The 27,115-nt window shown below is 42.1% G+C and overlaps 1 protein-coding gene across 1 annotated transcript in view; it reads right to left on the bottom strand.

The window, feature by feature from the left end:
* The window catches only part of PARM1 (prostate androgen-regulated mucin-like protein 1), a 100,091-nt gene that overhangs the window by 34,952 nt on the left and 38,024 nt on the right, over positions 1-27,115 (bottom strand). Inside the window, exon 2 of the mRNA XM_045506128.2 lies at positions 2,754-3,455. Within this exon, the coding sequence (XP_045362084.1) occupies positions 2,754-3,455 (702 nt within the window). The remainder of the gene's footprint in view (positions 1-2,753; positions 3,456-27,115) is intronic.

Here is a 27,115-nt window from a genome sequence, read left to right as displayed (position 1 = left end):
TATGGTTACTAAAGGGGGAAGGGTGGGGCGGTACAAATTAGGGGTTGGGGATTAAAAGACACACATTACTATATATCAAATAGATAAACAGGGAACTATTGTATAGCACAGGGAACTATATTCAATTTCTTGTAATAACATTTAATGGAAAAGAACCTGAAAAGAAAAAAAAATATATGTATATATATGTATAACTGAATCACTTTGCTGTACACCTGAAACTAACATTGTAAATCCACTACACTTCAAAAAAATTTTTTTAAAAAAGCATTACTTAAGAAAGTGCCCTTTCTTTTTATTTTAACTATAAAATTTCAGAGGACAGATCTTGTACTTATTAGTTCTTTGCATCAAGCACAGGGTCCTGGTTGATGCATGATAAATATTTTCCGATTTAATAGGTCATAGGGGATAAACCCTCTTGGGTCTATGATATGTACACTGGCCATGCTCAGGGATCTCCCTCTAACCTGCCACACCTTCCTCTCGAGTCATTCAATCACTCCTTTGTCCATTTACTCTGGATTTCCTACCGGGGGCCATATTCCCTAGGACTATAACGCTCTGGTTAATGACCCAGCTCTGTCACTAATTTTGTCTCTTAGCCCTGCTAGCTTTGAGTTGAGGAAATCAAGATACATGGTCTAAAACACAAGCTGGCATATTAGAACAGGACTGTCTTGGATGATCTAGCCCATGAAACTGAGACTGGGACTTGAAGAAAGCAGTAGGTTGTGTCAGATGAGGGAGGTTAGCTAAGAATTTGTGCTTGGTACTGCTATCATGTCCATGGTATCCCGGAAGGCAGTAAAGTGAAGAAAGGGAGACTGGTTAGAAAACTGAAGACATGGTACCATGCAGGTGGCAGTGAGGTCTGAATTAGGAAAGAGAGGAGATGGGGCCACTGCCCACAAACCTGTTCTTGGATGGCACCTTTGTTAGGGACAGTCCTTGGGACACTGAGTCAACACTCAGTCTGATCCAAGTACCTAGTCTTTAATGGAGATGTTTCCTGCCAGCTGGGAGCATGGAAAATATCAGACAGAAAGTGGTGGAAAGCAGAGACAGGAAGTACACTTCTAAATGCCACGTGATAAGTGCAGGCTGGAAGTGCAAACAGGGCACTAAGGAGGATGGGGCTGCACAGAGGAAGCTATTATTGAACTGCGCATGTCAGATTCTCTCCTTTTGACCCTCCAGGTCCAATTCCCACCTTTCTCCACTCTGCTCTCCAGGAAGTTGACCTGTATGGACCACAGTGGGGTTCCTTGTCCTTGGCTTACCGAGTTGCACATCAGTGGTGGGGGGATGGAGGGCAGAGTACTGATTCCCGTCACCCCAGAGGCTAACCTTGGGTTAGCTGTGTCCGTCGCCCAAGAGTCACTGCTCCTCCTAAGGTGGTCTTTTCTGCAAGAGTCTCCTCTTAGGTTCTGGTTTCTGGTCTCTCCCTTGAGGCCTGACTCGTGACAGCTCTGCAGTTATGATCCCCCGTGGTTTTCTCACATCCCAGCTGTACCTTTGTAATTCTTTCCTTTACCCCAGTTTGATTGTATCTCTCTTTCTTGTTGGGACTCTTACTGATATATACTGGGCCTTTGAAATAAAAAATTGCAATTCTTTGGGACTTTGCCCCTAGCAAACTGTGAGCTCTTCCGTGAGAATTATGTCTTGTTTATCTTAAGTGCTCTCCCTCTCTCCTTCCACGTCTACCAGGGTTTCCATTCACAGTGCTTGTCTAGCAATGGTTAAAAGATGTTCATTTCTCCTCAGTCACAGCATTTCTTTGACCTCAGCTGGTCATGTGTGGCTCTGTCCCAAATATTCTCCTCGGAGTCCATGCCCCTGGCAGGACTACTCAGGGAAGGAACGGTCTAAAGTTCCATTTTCCCCTCCCCTTTCTGACTGATATCACCTTACTGTTTCTTAATCAAGAGGGCAAATGTTCCCACTAAGGCCTTTTCCTGCCCAGTGCCCTAAAATTTAAAGTCTTCACGTCAATGTCAGATGCAAGTGACCTCAGAAAAGACCCTAAATCTCTCTCCATCGTAATTTCCAAGATTGCAAATTCAAGATAAAAATAATACCATCTTCAGAGGGTTCCTGGGAGAATAAAAACAAATGTGACGTTCCATAAGATTGATTGTCTTTCCCACGTATCAGTGACTCTAAAGAATAAGCACATTCTCTCCAACCCCCCACCCTACTTTTTTGCCTGAGGTAAACACTTCGTCAATACATTGAGCAAAGTCATAATAACAACTGACATTTCCTGAGTACTCACTCCCTGCCAGGGACTGTTCTTAGCACTTTATATGTCATTTCATTTAATCCCCACAAGAACCATGTACAATAGAGCCTATTTTATGCTCATTTTACAGATGAGGAAAAAATAAGGGTACACAGGGATGAAGTAATTTGCCCAAAGTCAGGAGCCAGAGTTGAAACCTAGGAAGCTCAACCCAGAGCCGTGCTGTTCATCCCTTCGCTTACTCAGCTTCATTCATTTACACTCCCTGTGACCTACGCAAAGACAAACCGTAAAGATTGGCTGCAATTAATTAATTATCTTGGGGAAATTATTAAGAGACTGAAAATTTGTGAAGTTTGCTCTCTTGGACATTCTTGTGCATTATAATTCAGCACAGGTGTTGCACTCCAAAATTCAAATCTAACCCATTGTGTTTGGTTAACTGAACGGTACTCATAGCATCTTAGTGGCGTCAAGGATACCGATGTTCTAGACACAGACTCACCTGAGCTTAGCGCATGCTCCACTTCCTGCATGATCACCCTGGGGGAGGCGGTGGTGGTCTCGATGTCTATCAGCACACAGGTCACTTTGGCTGGCACAGTTGCTTGGGGTGTCGTCTCCGTGAGCACCAGTTCAGCTGAGGCATGTGAAGTAGGTGTGTGGCTAGAGCTGTGCTCCTCCGCTGGGGACTCTGGGGTGGTTGGGGCTCCGATGAACTTGGTGCTGGTCTCAGTCGAGGTCTGATTGGTGCTGACGGACGCAGAAGGAACCTCTGGCAGTGAGGTTGATGGGGGTGAGGGTGATGAGGCTGGTGCTTGAGGGGAGGTGAGTGCGGGAGACTCAGTGGGGGGCTGTGACCCTGTAGCTGGCACCCTGGCCTCAGGAAAGTCCGAGCTGTGTTCCTCAGGCGTCGGGGTTGAGTGGGCTCCACTGCTTGTTGGTGAGGGGTCTGTGTTTGTGCCTTCCCAACTGGAGGCTGGACTGGTGGGCTCCTCTTCTCTGGGCTCTATGGAAACGTTCTTGGTGGGTGGAGATGTCTGGGCTGATGCTGTAACCGGGAGGACTGAGTTGCTGGGCGTGTCACTGGCTGGGGACGCAGGAGGACTTTGTGGAGAGCTGGTCCAGACTGTTGTCAGTGGAGTGATGCTTGCAGGAAGAGAAACAGGTGAGAGGGCAGATGCAGACACGCTCTGTACCGTCAATCCTGTGGAAGAGCCAGTACAAACGTGGTCAATGTTTGAAAACCTGCACGGCAAGGCTGTTTTATAGCAGTTCCACAGGTTTTTTTCATTTTACACCGTGCCTCTGCAATTGTGAAGGTGATTTTGAAACTCCCCCCACCCCCAATTGCTCTCTTCTCCCTTTGTGACTATGGGTAGGAACCAGAGTGAAGTCTCAGCAGGAGCAGTTATGGGTCAGTCAACGCAAATTCAGCCATTACGTGGCGTGAACTAATCTTCTCTCCTGCTTACTTAAATCTGTGCTCTTAAAAACTGAGACACTCTGCAGAACTGACTTGATGAGAATTTCTCTGGATTGCTCTAGGGTCTGCTCCACAATGACTGGGGATGCCCAGCCTGTGTGCTGAGCATGGGGAAGGCGTGGTTGGTGAGCCCAAAGCTGGAGGACCTCACTGATTGGCTGGTCCTGTCAGAAAAGTTCACTGATTGATTGGTCCCTGTCAGAGGAACTCACTGATTGGGTGTTCCTTGCTTCCGGGTTTTGAGCCCTGCAACTACGCACAGGGATGCAAAGGGTAATGGGTTTGCCCCAATGGGGTGAATAAAAGTGTGAGCACATTTCCTGTTGGGGAAAAAAGAGGGAGGTAACAGAATAAAAGCCTAGGGGAGGAAGGAATCTGAAGTTTGGAAATATTTTCTTAGACTAGAACCTAGTTCTCCCAAATTCTAGCCAAGGGTCTTTACCATCATGCCATTTTAGCAAATATTCTCTTTCATGTTTTGTAAGACTTAGAGTTTCCTTTCTGAGTTTCCTTTCTTCTTTCCTCCCTACCTCCATTTGCCCATTCAGTTCCATTCATTCATTCATTCATTCAAGTATTTAATAAATGGCTTCTAAGTACTAGTGGTCTCCTGGACACTAAATTTATGATTTCACTCTTCAGGGAACTCTTGATGCCTCCCCATATCTCTTCCCATTCCTCAACGGGCTTTCCTCCTACTCATTTCTATCTCAGTGGATGGCACTTCCTTTCCATTGGCTACTGAGTTCAAAATCCAGACATCATCCTTAATGCGTCTCTTTCCCTCACCACTTCCCCACCCCAACTCCCATCAGCAAATCATGATGACTCTACCGTGAAAATATATCCAAATCCAATCCCTCCTCACCACCTCCCTTATTATCTCAGCATCACCTGAGCCACCAGTCACTCGCCTGGACAATGCCACAGGCTCTTAGTTGGTCTTCTAGCACCCAGGTTTCCTCCCTTTCAGTCTACTTTTCACATAGCAGCCAGTATGATATTTTAAATTGGTAAATCAGATTAAGCAATCAAAACTCTCCAAAGATTGTACTTAGAATAAAATCTAAAACTCCTCCCCTATGTCATCATCCCATGTTCTCCTCATTTCCGTTGGTCTCTACTCAAATGTCACCTCCTCTGAGACTTCCTAGACAGTCCTAACTAAAATCATTCTTACTTCAACCCCTTGCTTATTTTTAAAAATTAAAAACATTGTATATATATATATATATACACATATATAAATGCTATATATATAACATTTTAACCATTTAAAGTGTACAGTTCCTTGGCATTTAAGTACATTCTCATTATTTTTCAACCATAAACACCATCCATTTTCAGAACTTTTTCATCTCCTCAAACTGAAACTCTGTATCCATTAAACAATAACTCTCTATTCTTCCCTTCCATTCCTCTCTCCAGCCCCTGGAAACCACTATTCTACTTTCTATCTCCATGAATTTGACTGCTTTGGGTACCTCACGTAAGTAGAATCATACAATATTTGTCCTTTTGTGACTGCCTTATTTCACTTATTAGTACAATATATTCAAGTTTCATCCATATTACAGCACATGTCAGAATTTCCCTCCTTTTTAAAGCTGAATGACATTCTGTTACATGCATGCACCACATTTTCTTTATCCATCCATTGATGGGCACTAGGGTTGCTTCCCTCTTTTGGCTATTGTGCAGTTCTGAATACGAGTGTACAAATACCTGTTTGAGACCATGGTTTCAATTCTTTCTGGGTACATACCTAACAGTGGAATTGTTGGCTCCTACAGTAATTCTGTTTAATTTTTTTGTGGAACCATCATAGGCTTTTCTCTTTTTTTTCACTTCTGTTTTTCATAAAATAAATAAAGTAAAGCAATTTCTTCCTGAAACTACATATTCTTTATTTGCTTATTATCTCTCTTCTCCCAGAGTATAAGCTCCATGCGGGTGCAGGGACCTGGTTGTATTCATTGCTGTTTCCTCCAAGTCTAGGACAGTGCTTAGGTCATTGTAATTGCTCAAAAAGTACTTGTGGAAAGAAGGAAGGAAGGAAAGAGGGAGAAAAGGAGGGAGATAAGAAAGGAGGGTGGAAAAATGAATTAACTTAAGAATTTTATTAAAAAAAATACCCAGTATTTCTCTACTCCCTTTTACATATCATATCGCTTAGTATGGCCACATCCATCAGAGCTGCCTCAAGGAGGGCTGCCTATCTGGTGTTGTCTGGGGGCAGGAATCTTGCTTAAAATGTCAACCTCTGTCCTTCTACATGTCCATGTACATGTGCCTGACGCGTTGTTAGGTCTTCAACTATTTAACCCTCCAAACTCTGGGGAAATTTTCTTGGGGGTAGCATATAGGTAACAGCCAAACATGATCTATATTCACAAGGAATAAAACATAGGCTAGATTTTAGCACAGAAGAAGGGAAAGCAGAGACATGCAAAGAAATTCAGGCACTTGAGATTAAATCTGCTCACTTCTTCATTCATCTGCACAACAGATTCAGTAGCTGATGGGAAACTGTGCTACAGAGTCTAACCTGAAAATACAGTTTTCTCAATATGAAACTGAATCTAACACTTGGATTGTTATCAAAACTACTGGCTTTATTTTATTTAAAAGGAGTTGGTGAAGACTGTAAACCACAGGAGGGATTCTCTCCTAGTAAACAGAGGGGCAGACCTCCCAAATTAAACCACATAATAGTCCATGTTTCTATGGTGGACTTTGGGCAGCTGTGAAGTGTCAATAATTTCAGGATGAATACAGACCAAGGGATCTTTGAAATATGGACAAAATAACAGCTGGGACAAATATTATTAAAACACTGAATCTTCACATATGACCTTAGAGCTTACTGGCTCTGCATCCTCGTAGCTCCCATGACTCATTAAAGATTCCGAGGCCAAAGGGGGAAAAAATGACAATGTTTAACTACTGTTCATAGTATCATATAATATATGGGCAGATGGAGGTAGAGAGAGCCTCAGTCTGGTAGCTGAATCAGTCTTTGGAAGCTTGGGATGAATGGGGAATGAGTCATATGCAAAGGAGCAGGACTTCATTCATTCATTCATTCAAGCTTTCACTGAGTAGTTTCTATGGCCATGGCCTTGCTCTTGGAGAGTTCACTATCTAGCAGGACAGACAGGACATCCAACTTCCTGTAATATGATGTGATAAGTGCCTTGTGGAAGTAAATGCAAATTGGAACGGGAGCCCCAAGGAAAGATGAATATTCTGTATGGAGACCATGGAACGCAAAAATACACAAAAGTTATTTTCAAATGACATTTAGAAAAGTCACAGAAGAGATGACATTTGAGTTGGTTCTGAAAGGATGAGAACACACAAGGTGTCATTAAAGTATATGATGTTCAGGGTGACACGTGTATTGTCATTTCCAGTGGAGCTAAAAGCTGTATTATGGAAATCACTATAGTGCTGAAAATGACATGCTCCAGGAATTGGTTTTGTTGCTGGAGAAGTTCATGTTCTTGTTTTACTCTGATTAATATACCTTTTTTTTTTCTCATTTTTCAAAATGGAAGTATAGTCAGTTTACAATGTTGTGTCAATTTCTGGTGTACAGTATAATATTTCAGTCATACATATACCTACATATATTTCTTTCCATATTCTTTTTGATTATAGGTTACTACAAGATATTAAATATAGTTCCCTGTGTTATACAGCGGAAACTTATTGTTTTTCTATTTTATATGTAGTATTTAGTATCTACAAATCTCAGACTCCCAATTTATCCCTTCCCACTCCCTTCCTCCTCAGTAACCATAAGTTTGTTTTCTATGTCTGTGAGTCTTTTTCTGTTTTGTAAATAAGTTCATTTGTGTTTTTTTTTAATGATTCCACATATAATTGATGCCATATCATATGGAAGTTTTCTTTCTCTGTCTGGCTTACTTCATTTATATGGTATGATAATCTCCAGGTCCATCTGTGTTGCTGCAAATTTCATTCTTTTTTATGGTTGAGTAATATTCCATCATATACCACAACTTCTTTATCCCAACTCTGACTAATACACTTTTATAACTCCTACCTTTCCTGCTTCCAAAGAGGACTGAGGAGGTCGTTCATTTTCCATGGCTACCTCCTTAGTTATTTAAAGTACTTTACAGTCTAGTTCAGGTAATTCTGACTCCTAACAAAACAACAGTGCACGGAATTAGGGGACAACACTGATTATCTTCACTTGAACAAGGCATTAAAAGCCTCTTCTTTGCCTTATTTGTTGTTGCATTCCAAATTGCTCTGAGTGCAGGAGGGTGGGTCTTCTTTCAGCATGAAGATACTGTGACTACCCTAGAGAATGCCTGCTGTCCTAGTCAGCTCAGGCTGCCAGAACCAAACACCATAGACCGAGTGACTTTAACGACAGAAATTTACTTCTCACAGTTTGGAGGCTGGGAAGTCCCATCAAGGTGGGGGTGAATTCAGGTTCTGGTGAGATCTCTGTTCTGGCTTATAGGTGGCAACCCTCTACCTGTGTCCTTGCATGGCCTTTCATTGGTACATGCTTGTGGAGGTGGGAAAGGGGGAAGCTCTCTTAAATCTCTTCTTATAAGGATGCTAATTCCATCCATAAGGCCCCAACCTCATGACCTCATCTAACCCTAATTACTTCCTCAAAGTTCCATCTGCAAATGCCATCACATTGTAGGGGTGGGGGCTTCAATATTAAGAGTCACCGAGATAGTCTGAGGAAATATCACTATGCTTTCTCACATGTAGGACTTGTGTGCCACAGGAAAACCAAACTAAGTCAAACAGGGTTGTATCAGGATTGAGGATTTATCTCAGGATTTCAAAAAAATTTTTAGAGCTAGAAAGAGTCCAAGTGATACATGATTACAGCCCCTCATTTGACAAATAAGGGAACAGGCACAGGGAGGGGACACGATGTAATTTAATTGGCGCATCTAAGAGGGGAAGTTGGGCAGTTTTGCCTAGAAAGAATAGTGTAGGGACAGAGTCCCAGCTAGAACTCCCACCCTCTGACCCACACCGCATGGCTCCTGGCCTGGAAAAGGCTGGTAGCATGTACTTTAGCAACCACCATTACAGAGTAAGCAAGGAGGAGCCCACGTGAGACTGGGCCGCTGAAGAAGTTAGAATAACGTAGTGCCCATAAACCTTCCCAACCAAAGTAGAGGGGCTTTCCCCTGAAGAAAAGCCTTAGTTCTAATATTTCCTTGAGAAAATGGCAGCATAAGTAGAATGAAGAAATTGAACCCATTAACCTCTAAATTACAGGTGAATGAGTCTTGTTCCAAAACTGAGTGACTCTGACAGATACAGTGTCACTGCCCTGGCAGTGATAGGCTCACTGGCCTGAAATGGAGTGACCCAAGGGTGGAAATCTCTTCAACTTGGCCAAATAAGAGATCTGGGGATGCATACTATGATGGCTAACTTAATCTGCAATTCCTCCTTGTAAGTTTACAAATGCAAGTCTTTCCTGAAGCTTGGTCAGGTTAAAGCTTTTACAATAAAAAATAGCTGACAGATTGTTGCTAAGAAGAAAAGCAGACTCTTGGTTGGATAGAAAATTATCTGTTTCCATGTATATTATTATTTGATATGTGAAAAAAACTGTGTCTGGCTTGAGCCTAGGTTTCTTGCCTTGCCAGGAGGAAAGGTTTGGGGACTGATGGCTGGGACAGGGAGGTGAGTTGAAAGGAGTGTTGAAAGGAGTGACAGGATATTGCAGGGTAGAGAGTCTGTGTTCTACACAGGTGCTCTTGCCTCCTGGCTGGACCGGGTGTCAGGAATACAGGTCTGCAGCACTGGCAATGAGTGCCATGAATTGTCACCCACCAAGGACTAGAAGGCTCCTTGTGATCCCAGCCCAGTCTGCCTCTTCAGCCTTCTCCCTCCCGGGTACTCAAACACACCAGGCTTTTGATTTAGTCTATTCCTTCTGCCTAAACAGCTCTCCCTCTTGTGTCTGCCTGAGTTACTCTTGTTCATCCTTCCAGGGTTAGCTTAAGGGCCTTTGCTGATTCTCCTGCTAAATCTAACCCCATCTCCACCCTCCACATCCGCCCCAACCCCCGATGTACGCAGAGCACCTTGTGTCTTATCTTTACAGGACTGAAATTGGCACGTAACTGTAATTGCTTGTGGGAAGCTTTGTTTAATGTGTGCCTCCCCCTTTAGACTCTAATATCCACAGGAAGCAGGGACTGTACTGCATTTGCTGGCCATGTATTCTCATTGTCTGAGCCATCATAGGAATTCAAACACAAATATGTATATTTCTATATATGAATGAGTGAATGAGCTAAGCCCTTTACACATATCATCTCATTCAATCTTAACATCCTCTGTTACCTTGGCTTCATAGATGACAAAACAGAGGATCAGAAAAGTTAAGTAACTTCCCTAAGGTCACCTAGCTAGTACAAGGCACAGCTGAAGTTTGAATCTGAAATTATCTGGCTCCCAGCTAACCTTATAACCATTCCGCTGTCTTGTAGCGGGAAATGCAAGGGTGTTTCTGAAGTCTGTGCTCCATGTTTGCTAGGCAACAAATCACTAGTTTTCCTCTATCCTCCTGAATACATTCTCTAATGTGGGCCACTAGAGAAGACTTTAAAAAAATTACGTGACCGTGTGAACTCCTTTCTCCCGCTTCAGTCCTGCTGCGGGCTGCCTAATGGTCTCAGGATAAATTCTGAGCTCCTTGGCATAACCCGTAACACCTTTTATGGTCTCCAACCCCACCCCTGTTGACCCTGAGATCCAAGCAATCTGAATCAGTGTGTGCTCCTGAAATATCCCGTCTGCCTCCCTGCCCCTGTGTCTGCTATTCTTCCCACCCTGACTCCCCTTTCCCCACCCAGTTCTGAGAACTCTGGAGTCTCACCTCCTGTATGAAGATTCTCCATCTCCTCTGTGCGGCCACCACACTTTATACAGACTTTGTTTGTAACACATGTTCTACTGAGCTCTCCATGGTTGTCTGGGAGCCCTAATGAGAGGGACTGCAGCTTGTTGTTTGCGTCTTAGTGCCTGGTGTGGAGAAAGTGATCCATCAACATTCATGGAGGAAAGACACGAATTTTCTACCCTTTGAAAAACAGCAATGTTCTCTGGCTCATATTCTGGACTGTGATTGCAGAAATGCATCCTCCTTCTGCTTTGTCTGTGAGTTCTGTAAAAAGCACTAGCTAATAGGAAACTTCGGATGGGTCTCTAAAGAGACTTTTGCTATTTTTGGTTGCTTGTATCCACTTTGGAAACTTCAGGGATTGCCTCTCTGTGTGCAGGATATAGACCAGAGTTGCCAGTTCTTGCTATGCTGATTATCAGTCAGTTGGTCCAAATGTGGGTGGGCCTTACCATCCTTGCACTGAATGGACTAAACTTCAGCAAGTACTTGGACTAAAATGATATGTATATTTTAATATGAAAGCTAAATCTTTAGATTGAGGGAAGCCACTGTTTGGGACCCTCATACTTATAAAAATCCCCCATGTTCTCTTCGGTGGGGCTGCTAAGTGCCCCCAACACTCCAGCAGGTTCATCAAACATCTGCAAAACCATGACTAATCAGTCTGGTCCAGCCAGATGGCATTTGAGAGCGCTCATATATCTAGACAGACTGTGCACGCCTCCAGGCCATCAAACTGTGTTTAAGAAGACACTTGTTGGAAGTCAAAGAGCCATCTTCTCCTGAGGGTTTTGCTGCTGGAAATGGGGTACCATTCTCATCCAGGGGAAAAAAAAGACCTTCGGTTTTCTGTCCCCCAAATCAGAACCCACAGACCTAGTGTCTGACTCAATTTCTCTATCCGTGAAATCCAGACCAATGGTCTCACCAGGCTCCCTGTGGGGGCTGTGAATGCCAGCGAGAGAAGAACACTTGTGAAGAATTTTGGTACTTCTTGGGGGAAAAAGACACCGTTTTTTGTTTTTTATTTCAACCAAGAGCAGCATCTGTCTTTCAGTCAAATGCTCCTCCAAACTCGTTATCTTTAAGTTGGGGGCAGGCCTTGGTGGTCGGCCTCAGGAGGAGGCTGTTCTGAGCAAGGACGCCAGTAGGTACCTGAGATTCTGAAGGGGCCACTTGGGGGCTTGCAGGGCCGGGCAGTGGAGGCAATGAGAGACGATGGAGGCAGGGAGGGTGCCTTCTCTTTGGTCGCTTTGTGGCTGGAGGTGCACCTGGGCGTGGGTCGTGGGGAGCGGGGTGGGAGAAGACGATGACTAGTATCTCCCACAGGGGGTCTTCTGGACAACTGTGTCAGGTCCTCTGCACTTCCCTTCTGTGGGCCCAGACCCAACACTGCTGGGGCCCAGGCCAAGGGGACATGCCAAGGCCCACCCACAGAGCGTGTAAGTACGCAGCTGCTCCAGATGCCTGTGCTCCATCCAGGGCCCGCAGCCTTCTTCCGGGAGCCTCTGCTCATTGGAGACTAAGGGGGCCAGGGATCTGCCAGGGCAGCGCAGGCCAGGCCAAGCCTGGGCCCACCCAGTCCCGGGATGGAGCCTGCCCTGGACACGTTGCCCAGGCTTTCCTCAGGAGCAAGCCCCCTTCCCCAGGCCTCAGAGGGGAGGGAGGGAGCGCAGGTAGCACCTTGGGTGATTTGCAGTGGCTGACATTAAACCAAGGCAGCCCCCTTTCCTGTGACCCAGAGCTGAGGCTGTGATCCTCCCCGACACATGCTCTGGCCTGGGGGCCCAATTCAGCTCAGTTTGCCCAACTGCTGACTGAAATTTCAAAAAAATTTCTCATGCGATTGAAAAGAAAAAAACCCTCTGTGTTTGGGTGTTGTAAAATGCAGTGATCTCTTGCCTGGTCAAAGGTCACACCCCCTTCCTTCCACCCTACCTCCTACAGGCCCAAAAAACAAGTCATTTCTCATACCCTACAGCCCTGGAAAGTACCAGAACTTAAGAAAACCCATGATGTTGGCCTGCTTCGACTGAACCGTTTCTCTCAGAGGATCTTTTTGAGGCTTAGAATTGCCCAAAAGGCTGGGGCAGCCCTGGTGTGGTGAGAAGCCACTGCCTTCTCAGCCTAAATGCTGTTGTCCACTATGTCCCGCACTTTGTCTCCAGCTCAGAGCATGCACCATCCGTGACTCCTTGTTCCACAGAGCTGGAGCTCTGTACGTGGTTGGCTCCATGGAAATCTGCCTTCGGAAGGACAGTTCTCAGAGGCATCCCAGGCTGATGCGTCCCGGCGTTCTGACTGGTGACTCCGTAGCCAATTCGATTACTCACAGGATAATGCCCATGAAATGAATTCAGATGTTGTATTCCTGTTGGCCTCCCCTCCAAAGTCCACCACTGGTCACCCAGTGGGTCAGGAAAGAGGGCAGCGATGACTCCAGTGCAAATGCTCCTCCAAGACTGGGAAGATGACTCAGGGGAAGTTTGCTCTGGGAGTGGGAAGTGGGAGGGGGCGGTGGGGGCCTTCTGAGAGAAGACGAATGACCCATGACATCGGTGGGCCTCCTTCCTCCTCCTGCCAACATTTTCTTCTAAGGGTTTTCTGCAAAGATGCCACTCAGCATGAGTATATATGCTTCCAAGTTTCTTTTTTAAATTTTTATGTACTTTAAAAATAGAAATATAACTGACACACAGGAAAAGGCACATACCTTTAGTGCACAAATCAATGAATTTTTCCATGCGATTAAACCTGCATAACCACCACTTAGATCAAGATATAGAACCTTTCGAGCACCCCAGAAAGTTCCTTCATGCCTCCTCACAGACATTGTCTTCCAAAGGTAACTCTTATTCTGACTTTCATCACTACAGTTTAGTTTGGCCTGTTTTTGAACTTCACATAAATGGAGTCCGGCGGTGTCCGGCGGTGTGCACTCTTTCACATCTGGATTCTCTCACTCACTGTGAGACTCTCCTCGTTATTGTGTGTTAACACCTCATCATTTTTCACTGCTGGATAGTATTCAATTGTTTGAAGATACTACAATTTATTAACCCATTTTACCTATGGTGCACATGGGGGCTATTTCCAGTTTAGGTTTATTATAAATGAAGCTATTTGCTTCATAGCTTCTTAGTTAACACTTGTCTAATGCTCATTGTAAGCCAAATTCTGGGTACTTGACAAGTACTGTCACTTAATCTTAACCTCACAATAAATGAAGGGTAAGTGTTATTGTTCTCCCCATTTTACAAGTGAGAAAAGTAAGGCAGAAAGAGGTTAAATAACTTCCCAGGATACATAGCTAAAAGTAGTACAACTCAGATTTAAACTCTAGAAGGCAGTTTATCTCAACAACCTGTCTTCTTAACCATCTTGCTAAGTAGTTGCCTGTTAAAGTTAAAGGTATTAGCCAAACCACTTACTTGCTGTATGACCTTGGGCAAGTCTCTTAATTACTTAATTATAAACTTGTGATAATAAGTCCTTCCATTCATAGAGTTATTGTGAGGGTTAAACAAGTAAGGCAGATAAGGCAAACGTTGTTGCTTGATTAGCCCAATAGCCATTCCCAATCCCCTCTTGCCAGCCTCCCTACGGAGGCTATAAGAGCTAAATGCTCCCTTCCTAGCCTTCTTTGCTGCTAGAGGTATCAAAGCACCCCAGTTCTACAAAATGAGATTGATAGGATATAGGCTAAGGGGCTTCTGGAAAAATTTTGCTTCCTTATGAAAAGAATATGTAAGAAAGAAAAATTCTCTTGGTGTGTGCTCTTCCTCCCTCTTTCCTCCCTTTAATGCAGATGTGATGTCTGGCACATTGGCAGCCATCTTGTGAAGCCAAGGATGAAAGTCAGCCCACTAGAGATGATGGAAGAGAAAGAGAAAAAGAGCCTTTCTCCTTGATGATACTGCTGATCTTGCCAAGCCAGGACTAGGATGCCTAACTGCAGACTTCCTATTAAATAAACAACAAATGACTGGGGATTAAGTTACTCTTGGTTAGGGTTTCCATCACTTGCAATATAGATGACAAACTATGTAAAATGCTTATCACGATGCCTGGCATAAAGTAAGAGTTCAATACATATTAGATTATTAGGTGGACTCTGTCTAATTGGAACCTGGGACCAAATGCCTTCACCTCCTTTAATCTGCTAATGATTTTCAAAAGGCACTTTTTAGGCACCATCAGAGGGAGGCTATTATGCCTCCTGGCATCATCTGTGAGCCTCAGGGATAGAGCACTCCCCGCATCCTCCAACAAAGCAATAGGCAGCTGGACCTGTCAGCGTTCCCGGAGGTATTCTCTAGGCTGATGCCTATGAAAGCTGAGCTGCCTCACATACCCACAGAATGCATCAGAAAGGAAAAATACCACAGCTAAATGTGATTTGTATTTTTCCACTTTATTAAAAAAGAAGTTCAGAAACTTCTAGGGTGGTTTTCACCATGAGTCTTGACAAGAACATGCATGAGGCTGGGTGGCTGCAGTTGGTGAGGCTGAGGGACCAGAGAAAATAGCACTCAGCAGCAGCCGGGGAGCCACGCCTTGTTATCCTTAGCCCGGCTGGCCTGCCTCTGTGTGATGAGGCATGAGCAAGACACACTCCCTGGAACGCAGTCCTATTATTGTTTTTAAATTTTAAGCATCACTTAGCAATTTACTTTAAATTTTTTTTGATTAGATTTTTGTTTGTCTAGGTCCAATACAACAGGTAAGTATTGAGTGCCTGCTCTGATCAAGGCACCCAGGTATCTAAGTGACACGGAGGAAGGCAAGTGGAAGAGATAGTAATTTGGTATTTCACATAGCCTTTCCCTTGACAGCTGCAACTGGGCTTATCTTCCCCTCCTAATACCAGCACATTGGGCAACAAGATTTTAGCATATGAACTTGGGGGGACACAAATATTCAGACCACGGCACTGGCCTTTCAGCATACTTGACAAAACAGATAATCTGTGTGAAGAAAAAAGTGGTAGAGGAGGAAACATGACAATGCCAACATCAGAAGTCTTTATTTGGAAAGGTCAGATGCAAAAGGCCCTAAGCATCAATATTTCATACGTTGAAATCCTAATGCCCAATGTGCTGGTGTTCGGAGGTGAGGCCTCCGAGAGGTGCTTAGGTCATGAGAGTGGAGCCCTTAGGAATGGGATTAGTGCCTTTATGAAAGAGACCCCACAGAACTCCCTATACTCTTCCATCATGTAAGGACACAGAGAGAAGATGTTGGCCTTGAACCAGGAAGAGGGTCTTCACTAGAAGGTGACCATGCTGGTGTCTTGGTCTTGGACTTCCAGCTTCCAGGACTGTGAAAAATAAATTTCTGTTGTTTACAAGCTGCCCGGTTTGTGGAATTTTGTTACAGCAGCCCCGACGGACTAAGACAGAAGGGGACGAGCAAGTAGGTGAAAGGGATTAGCTGGCTATTAAGTAACACACAAAGGTAAGGTATTCATTAATTACCATTTCTGCCCTTTAGTCCTCTTTCTGCTTGTTAAGCTATTTCCTAAACAACAAAACTCAACTAAAACTGTAAGTTTAAAAACTTACAGTGTCAGGACAAAGTTCCTAAAATCTGAGGATCTCTGTCCTCTACAAACATGAAAATGAGAAAGAACTTGTTACTCATTGGAGTCAAGTTCTAGGCTGGAAATGGTGAGGCAGAGTTGGGAGCCCCGAAGTCTATCGGGTTTTGTGGGTGTCAGTGCCATTGTTCTTTGGATGAGCTGCTTCTCCTCTTTGAGACCCAGTTTCCCTGACTATGAATCCTCTTCTCCGTAAGGGACCATCACTACTGCGCTTGGCCTCTCTGCTGAGACAGGTCGTTTTCAGAACTTGGACTGGGTGGAAGATGCAAGTTGAGGATGGAACCACACACAGCAAGACCCATTGCATCACTGGGACTCCAGGAAAGGACCTTGTGTTTCACTGTCTCCTGGAATGTGGTCCATGTCCTGACATGTCATCAAAGATAGGTGGCCCATCTTCGGGGAGTGGGAACCAGGTGCCCATTCATTCCCAAATAAAGAGAAGGGGCCAAGAGAACAGGAATCAATCATTAATTAGGAAGTTCTAGGTATACATGTGAGCTGGTAGCTCACACAAAGGTACAAAGAACACAAGCTGAAGTGGGTACAAAGCTTGTTTCCAGTTTATGTGTGATTACAGTAACTTATTAACTTTGTAGGAGTGAATCTTCTCTGCAGAAATATTCCTCATAATGAATTGAATCAGTTGAAATCAATATGAGAAACCATGCTTTATGTAAGAGATGTTGTGGGTAATGAATTTTAATCAAATATGTTAAGTGATGAGGGGAACTGGCTGTTGGAAAGAATTCCATAGTGACTCCTCATTTAATGGGATTAATTACCACCTAATTTGTCACCTGTGTAAAGAAGCATTCTGATTTTAATTTGCCTAAAAATCCAGACTCTCTTATGCTCTTGTTCCCTAACACATTCACAACTCCAGAGGGAAATGGCTCGCTCTCCTTATTCACCAAATTTGCATCTCAGCTTAAAATAACATAAATCAGTACTTGGATACACACATCCACATAAACATCATCTTCAGGGTTTCATTTGTTAACCAACCTCCAACTGCTGCTACCCTCAGTATCTCTTAATGCTGGCAGCACAGTCTCCCCTGCTAGGAAACGCACCAGCAACACCAACTGGGGAGGCGCCCCCCGGCACTGTTATTGGAGCACAGCATCTTCTGATGAATCTTCGGGACCCATTAAAATGCTACTCTGCAGCCACCGCTGACAGATGCTATTAGACACATCAATCTGGAAGGACAGACTCTGGCAACATGAGCTAACTTGGGTGAACCGTGGAAGCTGTATAAAAATTGGCTCAACTTGAAGAATAATTTTGCTTTTGGTGGTCTACTTATTCAGAATAAATTTGTAAGTGTTGCTGCTGGGAAAAGAATTATTCACAATGTAACACTGCCCATTCTATACGTCGTAAACCACTCCTTTAATATATTCTTAGGTTCCCCCTGGCACTGTTAGGGTCAGACAGGGATCCTCTACATGCACACATGCTTAATTTGAGGCAGCTCTACCTCACGGCTTTATTTCAAAAGTAATTCCCAGGTCTAAATATCCAGCCTGGCGTTCTCTCTCGTGTTCCAGGCCCCTAGCTTAGATCCCTTTTTGGCTTTATATTCAAAATCAGTAAGTCTATTAACTGGTTTTTCTTTCCCCATCAAACTAGCTCCTCTGGGCTTGTTTCTGCCATCACCCTTACCCTTATCCAAGTTCTTTTTATTTACTTTTTAAAATAAATGTTGCATATATTTAGGATGTACAACATGATGATTTGATATAAATATGTACAATGAAATAATTACAACAGTCAAGTTAACTAACACAGCATCTCCTTGTGTGGCTACCATATTTTGTATGTGATGCGAACACTTGAAATCTACTCTTCTAGCAGATTTCCAGGGTCCTATACAGTATATTTACTAGAGTCATCATGCTGTACATGAGACCTCTAGACTTTTTCATCCTATGGAACTGTACCCTACAGACCTTTGTACCCATTGATCAGTATCTCATTTCCCCCACCGCTCCATCCCTGGGAACTACCGTTCTACTCTCTGCTTCCCTGTACTCGATTTTTTGTAGATTCCACATAGAAGTGAGATCATGTCATTTTTTCCTTTCTATGCCTGGCTTGTTTCACTTAGCATAATGTCCTCCAGGTTCACCCATGTTGTTGCAGAGATCTTCTTTTTTCAAGACTGAATAATATTCTATTGTGTGTGTGTGCACATCTCATAATTTCTTTGAGATATATATATCTCACAATTTCTTTATCCATTCATCCAAAGTCACACAGCTCACAAGAGGGGGAATCTTATTCCTCTAGATACCAAGGCTAATAAGGGAAGCACTTTGTTTGCATTGTGGTGAAATATTAAGCTACATATGAACACACACATACCAAGACAAATACACACACACACACACACACACACACACACACACACCCTTCTAAATGATTCAACAGTAAGGAAGACTTGTTTCTGCCCCACCAAACATACAAATTCCTCCTGTATCTAGTTAGAAGGAAATGAGTGGGTCATTCCCTAGTCCCTAGGACAGATGCCCATGTGTCCTGTCAGCCAGACTACAGGGACACGTCTCTCTAGCTCAGAGGCTGCTTTTAGCAGACAGATTTGCATCTCACCCTAAAAGCACTTATCAACTGTTAGGTCTCTGCATGCTGGAGCAGAAGCACTCTGGCTTCATAAAGCTATGGGGCTGTAATTGCATTCACAAGTCTTCATCCAGAAAATCTACTTTTTACTAAATCCTTATCAAATAATGATATATAGAAAAGCCAAAATTATTCTTCACGTGATCATGAATAGCATTTCTATTGGCTGTGTAATTGAATCAAGACCACTTCAGGTTTGGCTCCTCTCTCTGAAATCCACCCTTTCATTCACAACCTAAGCAAGTAACAGCAGCATAAAAAAAGTACAAGCAAACTTTCTAAGCCACACAGAGAAAAGGAATTCTCCTTTCTATGTACAGCTGTACACATGACCTAGGGAGGAATATGCCAGGTATTAATTTTGATTTCTGTTTCACCATAATAAATCCAAAATCAGTCTAGGTAAACACTGCTGAGCAAAGGGAGGAAAGCAAAGTCTTCTTTGAAAATGTGATAAAATTTCTAAAAAGTGGAAAAACTATCAAGTTGGAATCTTCAGCCTCATAAATGAGCCCTGATTTTCTCATTTCCACTGCACACAGGTCATTTCTTCTTGGATGACAAATTATCACCAAATCACAGGTACCAGCCTAAACTGAGCAATTCCAAAATAATTCTCCTGATGCTGCCAATGGCACCAGTTAGGTTTAATGTATGAAAGGAAATTTGACATAGGTATAGTAGAAACAGAGAACAGAGTAGTGGTTACCAGAGAGGGAGGGGTCGGGGGGTTCCTGGGTGACATGGGTAAAGAGAAAGAGGATCAATTGTGTATTAACAGATGGGAACTAAATTTTTGGAGGTGAGCATGTTGTAGGGTAGACAAAAATAGGAATATAATGTGGTACACATGAACCTTATACAATGTGATCAATCCATGTTACCTCAATACAAAATAAATTTAAAAAATACATTATTCTTCCCCCCCCAAAAAAGAGAGAAAAATAAAATTTGATGTCTTTCTCATGTTTGTTTTTGATATCCTGTCAAACTCAGTCCTTGTTTAGCCTTCAATTAAAACAATTATTTAGAATCCACTATGTACTTGATACCATGCTAAGTGTTGGGGAGAAAATAACAAACTGAATCACCAGCCTCACAGAACTTAATATTCAGTGGAGCAAGCCAATTATTAAGCCTGAGGGTAGAATGCAGTACAATTAGGTCAGGGCAGTGTCCAAGCATGTCAGAGGTGGGCCAAAGGCACACATAGGTCAGGGAGGTAGAGCACTTCTAAGAGAAGTTACCTCTCAGACTGGATGTGAGGAATGAGTCAAAGACAGTCCATGAAGAATAGGATGGGCGGAAAGGAGGGGGAACAGGATTTGAAACAGAAAGAGCATCACATACAAAATCCCAGCCTGAGAGAGCATGAAGTCTTATGTCTGGAGCCTAGGATGCAAAATGATCTGGCACCAGATTGCATGGGGCCTTATAAGGTATGTATGAGCTCTGGCCTTTATCCCAATGAGTTTGAACAGAGAGGTGATGTGATCAGCTTTGTGCTTTCAATAGGTCATCCTGGTGAGGGCAGAGAGTTGGCTGGAGCCTGGCCAGTGTTGGAGCCAGGGAAAGCAGCCAGACACTGTTTCAGAGAAGAGGAGCCGCTGTCCTGGACTCAGGTAGTGGCCAAGGAGATGGAGAGAAGGGAGTGGCTCTGGATCTCTCCTGGACTGGGTTCCTTTACCATCATTCTCAGTCCCATCACAGGGCCCCCACAAAGTCAATGCTTGAGGATCCACAAAGCATACACAAATCTGAAGCCAGACTGCTCTGTTCAAACCTCAACTCCACTCCTCATTGGCTTTGTGACCAGGGGTAAGTTATCGAACCTCTAGGGTCCTCAGTTTTCTCAAATGTAAAATGGGGATAATAATGGTGTATATACATATGCCATAGTAAATACACATTAAATACATAGTTAATACACAGCACTTAGAGCAACACCAGGTATGTAAGAAGCACTCAACAAGTTTTAATTATTATTGTTATTAAATGTGTTTGGTGTTATACTGTCATTTCCTTTACTCACAATCTCAGCACACCTTACCCAGTCTCCTCCACAATGGCATCTTAAACAGCCTTCCCACCTTACTCTTCCCTTGCCTAACTCTACTCTGTACATGATTTCTAGATTAATCTTCCAGACATCTTTCATCGTGTCATGTCCTTTTCGCAGATATTTTAAACCTCCCAGTTAAGTCCCTGAATCCTTAATCACATTATTAAAACACTTCCTGAACTTGGTCTTATTTATTCTTCCCTCAGCTTATTTCCCATTATAGTCATACTCTGGGGTGTATCCTTTTGGTTTGTGAGAATTTAAATTTATGTCCTTTTGATTTATGAAAATTTAAATTTGCAAGGAGTTTCATGTCATACCTGCTTTGGCTTGTGAAGATGCATTTCTTCACATTTATGAGAACTGCTTTGGATGGTGTACACCTCTCAAGTAGCTGAGCACTAGGAAACAAGAGCCTGCATGAGGTCATCTTCCCAGTGATGCAGTATTCCCAGTATTTTTGGCTAGCAAGTCTACAGTAGTGACAAGCTTATGCACTGTTTGCATTGCTTTTATTGATTTATTTTGTCTTTTGTGGGCTAAAAAAGGACAATAAAAGTTTAAGGGTATGGTATGCAATACCCATAAGTGAACTGAATGAAAGCATTTAGCCTTATCATACAGTAATTAATGAAGGGACATTGTCTTGGAAGGCCATCAAGACAACTAACGTCACCTACTGAAATGAGAATGTCCATTTTAAGGGGATTTGGTGTTGTTTTTATATGATTGGATTAATTTCAGGGCTCAGGAAGTAGCAACATCTCTTGAAATTAAAAGTAATTATGTTATGGACTTTATAGGAACTTGCCTTACAGAGGTTTTCTGGAAGAAATTATCCTGGAAAGATAGAGAAAGGCTGTTTTTTTTTCCCCCAAAAGGCATTCTGCACCTAATGGTGGGCATTAACTTCTTCCCCTTCACACATGTTACCAATTCCCACTTTTTTGGCTTTCCTTGTGCTCTGCCCTCTACCTCAGCTTCTCCCCACTTTTCTTCTACCATTTTTACCAAAGCTTGACATTATTGCTCAATCCTCTGTCTTCTGTGAAGGCTTTTGTAATAATTACAACTCACATTGACGTTTCTCTTCTCTAAACATCTATTGTCTGTTCCTTATACTTTCATTTATATCTTTTTTGAGTATATAAATAATGTGTAATTAATATATAATAAACAGCTTATATTCACTTCTTTCTTTGTTACTAAAATTACAATCCATTGTTGCTATTCTTGCTGAAACCCTCAATTATCTTATAAAGATGTGTAATAAATAAGGGAAAAAGTATTTTATATTTATCCCCATATATACCTCATTTCCTCTCTTCTGGTATATCAGCTACATACCACTGTATAAATAAATTATCCCAAAACTGAGTAGCTTAAAACAACATGTATTATTTCACAGTTTCTGTGGGTCAGGAATTGGGGTACTCTGTCTCAGGATCTCTCATAAAGCTACAGGCAAGGTGCTCAGAGCTTCAATCAAAACAAGGCTCAACTGGGGAAGAATCTGCTTCTAAGTTCATTCATTTGGTAGTTGGCATGATTCTGGTGAGCTTTTGGACTGAAGACCTCAATTTCTTTCTGGCTTTGGCCAGAGGCCACCCTCAGTTCTTTACCACTTATGCTTCTTTATCACGTAGCACACAGCATGGTAGACTGTGTCATCTGAGTGAGCAAATGAGAAAAAACAGAGAAGAATGTGGGCAAGATAGAAATCATTCTTTTACAACCTAACTTGGAAGTGATGTCCCAGCACTCTTGATGCACTACAATCATCAGAAGCAAGTCTCTAGGTCCATCTCATACACAGGAAAGGGAATTATACCAGGAAGTGGGGATCATTGGCAACTACTGTAGAAGCTGACTAGTACTAAGTTTTTTTGAGGAGGTATATGTGTATACTATATACATAGTACTATATATATATATACTTATATATATATATACACATAGTACACAACACAGTGTTATTTTTAAAGACAATTGCCCAAAGGAGTTCCTTCAACATTTAAGCACGTCTTACTTACTTGTCTGTTGACAACACATTCTTTAAGCTTTTGTGTTGGAAGAAATCTTTATTTTGCCTTTTTTGAAAGTTATTTTTGCTGGGTACAAAATTCTAGATCGATAGTTTTTTATTTCAGTCCTTTAAAACTATTGCTTCACTTTCTTTTCACTTGTGGTTGTTCCTCTGAGAAGTCTGCTATAATTTTTATCTTTTTTTTTATTAATTGTCTTTTTTTCTGACTGCTTTAAGTTCATTTTCTTTTTCATTGATCTTAAACATTTGATTAAGATGTGTCTTGGTGGAGTTGTCTTTATGTTTCTTTTGGGTGGAGTTTGTCAAACCTCCTGAATTTCTAAGTGAATAGTTTTCATCAAATTGGGAAACATTTCAGCCATTAGGTTTTCAAATATTTTTTCTATACCTCCCATTTCCTTCAAGGACGTGTATATTAGGCCAGTTGAAGTTGCCCCACAATTCGTCACTGCTTTGTGCATTTATATTGTAAGTCTTTTCTCTCATTGTGTCATTTTGGAAATTTTCTATTGCTTTGTCTTCAAATTTACTAAGTTTTCTTATGCTGTGTCTAGTTCTGTTAGTCCTATTCAGTGTTGTTTCATATTTGACATTTTAAATCTTTTTCTATAGGTTTGATTTGACTCAAAAAATCTTCCACATCTCTCTTTAAAATGCTCTTTCCTTCTTTTATCTGTTTGAAAATATGGAGTACATTTATTATAATTATCTTAATGTTGTTTTCTACTAATTCTATCATCTGTATCATTTCTAGGTCTGGATCTATTGATCAAATTTTCTCCTCTTTATGAGTTCTATTTTACTGCTTCTTTATATGCCTAATAATTTTTGACTAGGAGACAGACATTGTGCTTTTTTATGTTGTCAAGTGTTAAATATTATGATTTTTTTTTGCATTATTTTAACTGTTTCAACTTTGTTCTGGGACATGGCTAATTACTTGGAAACATTTTGATCCTTTCATAGCTTGTATTTAAATTTTGTTAGGTGGGATCACAACAGCCCTTAGCCTAGGGTTAGATTGTATCCTTCTGAGTACTGAACCTGATTCTGCATGCATTATGAAGCTTCTCTCCTCTGGTTTCTGGGAACATGAATTATTTCCAATCTTGTGTGAATGTCAGGAATTTTTCTGCCAACTCCTTTCTGGTGATACTTTCCTCAACTCCAGGAAATTTTCACACAACTCAGGACTTGAAAAGAACCCTCTTCAGGTTCTGGAACTATCTCTCTCTCTGTAGTTCTGGTACCCTTCTTTGGGAATTCTACCTGCTTTGTCACCCCCTATAATTCTCAACTCTGCCTCTTCAACTCAGAGAGAATGCCTGGATCTGCCTAAGTTCTTTTTCTCTGCACCCTAGCCTGAAAACTCTAAGAATCAAGCTGAGGCAATTGTTGGGCTCATCTTGTTTATTTCCCTTCTCTTAGAAATTACTGCCTTTTATCCAATATTGAAAAACTACTGATTCATATATTTTCTTCTAATTTTTTTTAGTTGTTTAAGGTAGAAAGTTAAATCTGGTCTTTGTTCCTCCATCACATTCAGAAGTAGAAATCGGTTTCATATCCTTTAGTAACCTATTACACATTTTATTCCTTCCCACCAAATTTTCATATATCCCTTATGTTCTTCGAAAAGTACTCCTAGAGGCCAGAACCCATATCATCTGACTTCTTTTGCACCATGCACAGTGCTCTGCACATAGTGAAAATATATATTTCTCTTTACATAGTCTCCTGGAAGGATTGGCTGTGAAGTATCTTCTTGTTGCTTCTATAATAGTGCATCCTTGTGGTCCCTCTCTTATTTCTGTCTTCTCCATATTTAGCTCCTCTTACCACTCCATAAATATAGGAACTCCCCTTCACAATGTCACTCAATCTGATGGCTTCAGCTATTATCTTTGTCAAGTACTTAGTAGCAAATTTACAACACCAAAAGGTCTCAAACTGAAATTTATGTGCCAAATATCTTAAAGGTGAACAAAGGTGAAAAACTGCCATCTGGCAAAATTAGTCTAATTATTCTAATTACTATGCTTGGTTGAAACCCATTATTTTGGCTTATTCCCCACCTTCTGATCCTAACCTCCCACTCCCTGCTGTGATTCTCAGTGTCTTCCCAACTCAGCTGATAGTAACTCGTGACTTTCCAAGACTTTCCCTGGTTGGTCCTAAGTCCCTGTCTCTTAGATCACAGACAGAGCCTGAGGTCCATTTTCTGTTTCTGGTACTGTTCCTGTATATCTGAGTTTCATCTCTGGCTAGATCTGTGTTGTGCTAAGGCCAACAGTATTCCGGAGGTGCTTGCTAATCCCTATTTATACTGCAGTTGCAAAATTCTTCCGCCTTCCAGCTGGAAAAACTGGTTTTGTAGATGAAGATATCAATGAAATTGCTGTCTCATAGGTGAAGGTCACTCCTTTAAAAACCTACTGCAGTGACTTCCAGGACTTACATGCTTGAATTAAATTGAACGCGGACATGCTACACATTTCCATGTGGATACTCTGCTTTCACCTCAAGCCTGGTATATCCAAAATTCAAGTTCCCACCTTCCCTTCTAATCTGACCCTTCCCTTCTGGTCCCCATTCTTATTAATGGTGCCTCCAATCTCCTAAGCTCAAGAGTCATCTTTGACATCTTGGTCTCTTACTATTTTCACCTGATCTGTTTTCTAGTTTCCATGGTTTTACATTAATGATGTTCCCCGTATGTTGTAGATTCTAACCCTCCCTCCAATGTTTCTCTTATTCATTTGTTTTTTCTTTTTTTCTATACAACCCCATTATCACTCCCTTGCTGCAAGGCCTCATCCTTGACGCCCCCACCTCTAACGACCTAATCCATCCAATATAGCATTTTCAGGTAAATCCCTTTCAAGGATGGCCTGCTTATGTGAATTTCCTTTTCAAAAGTTTCAGCAGCTCTTCACTGTCTACAAAATTGAGCCCAAACTAATCCTGCAACACTGAAGGCTCTTTCCTCAGTGATTTTTGACTTATACTACCTTTGTAATCTTGGCCATCGTGCATCCCCCCCAACACCTGTCATCTTCAGTCAAACTGAATTTCTCTTGGAATTCTCTCAGGTGCACTGATGCCTGTTTAAGCCCGTGGATCTGAGTTTTAAGTTTCAGCACACAGGTCAACTCATTCATGTCATTTTCTCCAAGTTTCTACCCAGAAGTAATAGCAGCATGCTTATGCTCAGGACGGTGCCTGGCACACAGTAGGCAAACAAGCAGTATTTATTTGATGAGTGAATGACCTTCTTTTATACTTTCATGACATTTTGTAATTGTCAAATAGCATTTTTATCATTCTGCCTTGATGCAACTACTGGTTCATTCAAAAAGAAATGACTGAGTGCCCGTGTGTGCAAAGTTCCATACTCCAGAGTTAACTGAGCAATGGTTATCTTTCCCACAGCAGGGTGAATGTGTCCATTGTATACATGAGCATCTCTCTCACAGCAGTGTGAGTGTATCCACTGTATACACAGTCTTCTCCCCCAAGCAGTGTGAATGTGCCCACTGCCTACATGGCCGTCTCTCCCACAGTGAGGTCCCCAAGGGAACAGACCGCATCCCATGCCTCTTGGCTTCACTCACAAAGCCTAGTGCTGGGCCTTGTATGACACACAGTGAAAGCTGAATCCAACAGAAACAAATTCTTTTCTGAATTAATAAAATAAACATAGCTATAACTAGAGGCAGGATACTGACAATCTGTTTATGTCTCAAATAATTGAAGGGAGGACAAAGATCATTTAAGATCCCAGGAGGAAGTAGGTGCTGCCTTGCTTCTTTGTATTTGACTTTAGTTCCTTTCAAAACAGAACAGCCTGTCCTTATTGATCAGTCACAAGAGAAAACCACAAACAATGAAAAATCTGTCAGGTTCAGTTTCTTCAAAAGGTGATCAAGCTAATAGAGTGGCAGACTTTAAAATTTCACCATTTCATCTCTTGATCTTGATATAACCCTGTTAGATAACACCTCAACTATTTTAATTTTTAATACACAAAATGAATATTTGGGAAAGTTAAAAGGAGTCTTTACAAATAATTTTTAGTTCATGATCCTTTTAT

This window comes from Camelus bactrianus, chromosome 2 (genome assembly GCF_048773025.1).
Source record: "Camelus bactrianus isolate YW-2024 breed Bactrian camel chromosome 2, ASM4877302v1, whole genome shotgun sequence".
NCBI lineage: Eukaryota > Metazoa > Chordata > Mammalia > Artiodactyla > Camelidae > Camelus > Camelus bactrianus.
Note: the sequence above shows the minus strand (reverse complement) of the source record. Positions and strands in the feature narration are given on the sequence as shown.